The sequence below is a fragment of the Pundamilia nyererei genome, unplaced genomic scaffold (assembly GCF_000239375.1).
Source record: "Pundamilia nyererei isolate P.nyererei 1_Seehausen unplaced genomic scaffold, PunNye1.0 scaffold00497, whole genome shotgun sequence".
Lineage (NCBI taxonomy): Eukaryota > Metazoa > Chordata > Actinopteri > Cichliformes > Cichlidae > Pundamilia > Pundamilia nyererei.
This window is the reverse complement of record NW_005187898.1, coordinates 178328-180768: the sequence shown is the minus strand read 5'-3', so window position 1 is coordinate 180768 and position 2441 is coordinate 178328. Positions and strand designations below refer to the sequence as shown.

The 2441-nt window shown below is 39.2% G+C and overlaps 1 protein-coding gene across 1 annotated transcript in view; it reads right to left on the bottom strand.

The window, feature by feature from the left end:
* Window positions 1–1488: 1488 nt before the first annotated feature.
* The window catches only part of LOC102213374 (low affinity immunoglobulin gamma Fc region receptor II-a-like), a 3641-nt gene continuing 2688 nt past the window's right edge, over window positions 1489–2441 (bottom strand). Inside the window, exons 5-6 of the mRNA XM_005754041.1 lie at window positions 1767–2180; window positions 1489–1646 (exon numbers count right to left, since the gene is read on the bottom strand). Of these exons, the coding sequence (XP_005754098.1) occupies window positions 1558–1646; window positions 1767–2180 (503 nt within the window). The 3' untranslated portion in view covers window positions 1489–1557. The remainder of the gene's footprint in view (window positions 1647–1766; window positions 2181–2441) is intronic.

Here is a 2441-nt window from a genome sequence, read left to right as displayed (position 1 = left end):
AGATAGACAGACCACATTCCATACCCCCACCTTACAGAAAGCAGAGAGACAACTGCCGAGGTCATAACTTAGGCGCTGTAACAGAGAAAGAATGTGATGTTTTGGCTTTTACGATTAGATGGGGGCCACTAGAGACTATAAAGAGCTGAGCAACCCGTCACCATTTTGAGACTTGCTGTGACCCTCTTCAGGCATGTCTCCCCATCATGATGGTTCAAATGCTCATAAGTGTTGAATTGTATGGAAATAAATGATTGTTGATTGAGCATTGATACACCGAGTATTGTCCTTCCTTCAGCCCAAAGATTCAAAGAATTGGGAGATTTCAACAGTACCAAATATTAAATTTTTTTTGACTGAAGTGTTCAAATACTTATTTGACACAGTAGTTCACAAATAAATTGTTCAAAATTCATACAATGTGATCTCTCTCTGGATTTTTCTTTTTAGATTCTGTCTCTCACAGTGGAAAGGCACCTATGCTGAAAATTGTAGACCCCTCCATGATCTCTAAGTAAGAGAACTTGCAAAATGACAGGGTGATCAAATACTTATTGACCTCACTGTATATATATATAATGGGAATGGTTGGTGATATTAAAGTCCTGTTTGTGGCACATTAGTATATGTGAGGGCGCAAAACTCCCCAAGATGGGTGGTGATCATGGTGGCCATTCAGAAATCGGCCATCTTGGATTCAACTTTTGTTTTTTCAATAGGAAGAGGGCCATGTGACACATCAAACTTATTGGTAATGTCACAAGAAAAACAATGGTGTATAGATATAGATAAATATATGTAGAGAGAGAGAGAGAGAGAGAGAGAGAGAGAGAGAGATTTTATGTACTTTTTTTCTACACCATGACTCCACCAAAGATGTTTTATATCAGCACTTTTCACACTACAGATGACTTTGGACACTGTAAACAGCATGTCCTGAAAACACTGCTGTTCTCACTTCTCCTTCCACTTTAAGCAAGACTAGTTTCCAAACTCAGCTAATAGTCATTAAATATTCTATTTATTTTCTTATGATTAACTTACACATGGCATTAATGTCTGTTTGATGTCTGTTAACTATACTTATGTCTGTTTTTGAATGCAATTTCAGTCCCCCGATTTAACAAAACAAAACAATTCTTTATTTGTTTGTCATCTTTTTGTTTGTCGAGGTACATAAAGTCCTACTGAAAAATAAAGTTGTTAAATGTATACATTTATTGATAAACATTTGAAGCATTAACAATGGTTAGGTGGTGTTCAAAACGAGTCTGACTGGACAGAAGTACACAAGAATTTGAATGTAGTTCTCATCCTAGTTCTTGTCGTTGACAAAACAATTTAATTGTGTAAGTTACAATTATATTGCAGAGAAAAAAGCGTCATCATTTCAGACTTTGGCAATAAATGGTGTTTAATGTATAAAAGTAACGCATAGCACACATTTTAAAACAATAATGTAAAATCAAAAGAAAATGAATCATAAACAACAACTGCAAAACAAAACTGGAGGATCACTGAAGAAAAATCAACAAGCTAAGCAGAGATCAGTTCAGCTTAGAGGTGATGCTCTCTGGTGGCATAATTATTGTTCAATCCCTGCTCAGTCTGGACACGTGGGGTTGTCACCATTTCATTTCCTGCAGCTACAGCAGGTGACAAAGACAAGATACAAAATGTATCAGCTGTTAACACATAAAGTATTCAGACAGAAAAAGGTATTAATCATCAGTGTATTGATTGACTAGTAAATGATTCAGCGTTACCTGCAGCCCTTTGTTGATATAAAGACACTATTAGTAGGGTGCAGACGAAGAACAGACAGAACATCCCTCGGAACACACTGATCACTCTGAACCAAAGCTGGAGGGAGGAGGAGTCAGGGGGTGGAGTGGAGGAAAGGGGCACAGTTGTGATGTCGAGTTTCATTGTAAAAGTGGGTGGGCCTCTGGAAAAAGCACCTGGGGCTGTTGTAATGGTGGCTGGGGTTTTGTTGGAGGTTGGTTGGTCTGTGGCATCGGTAGAAGTGATGGACCTAGTGCGGTTGGAGTTGTTGGCTGTGGTGATAGTGTTGGTTGGAGGGGCTCTGGTGGAGGTGGTGAAGGTAGTAGTGGGTGTAACTGTAGAGATATGCAAACCACTGGTGGGGTTGGTGGTAGTAGACAGCGTTGTAGGTTTACCTGCGGAGAGAATCTGACCTGTTCAGGTTATTATAGCTTCTTTTCCACTAGTACCTACTCATCCTCACTCAACTCTTCTCTACTCAGCTGCCATCATTTTCCATTACAACTGAGTATCACCTAATGTGTGTGATATCGATACAGCAACAAGGCTATGATGACATTTGTATGCAACACAGACACAATACTAAAAAATGGGTGATCATATACAGTGGGGCAAAAAAGTATTTAGTCAGCCACCGATTGTGCAAGTTCCCCCAC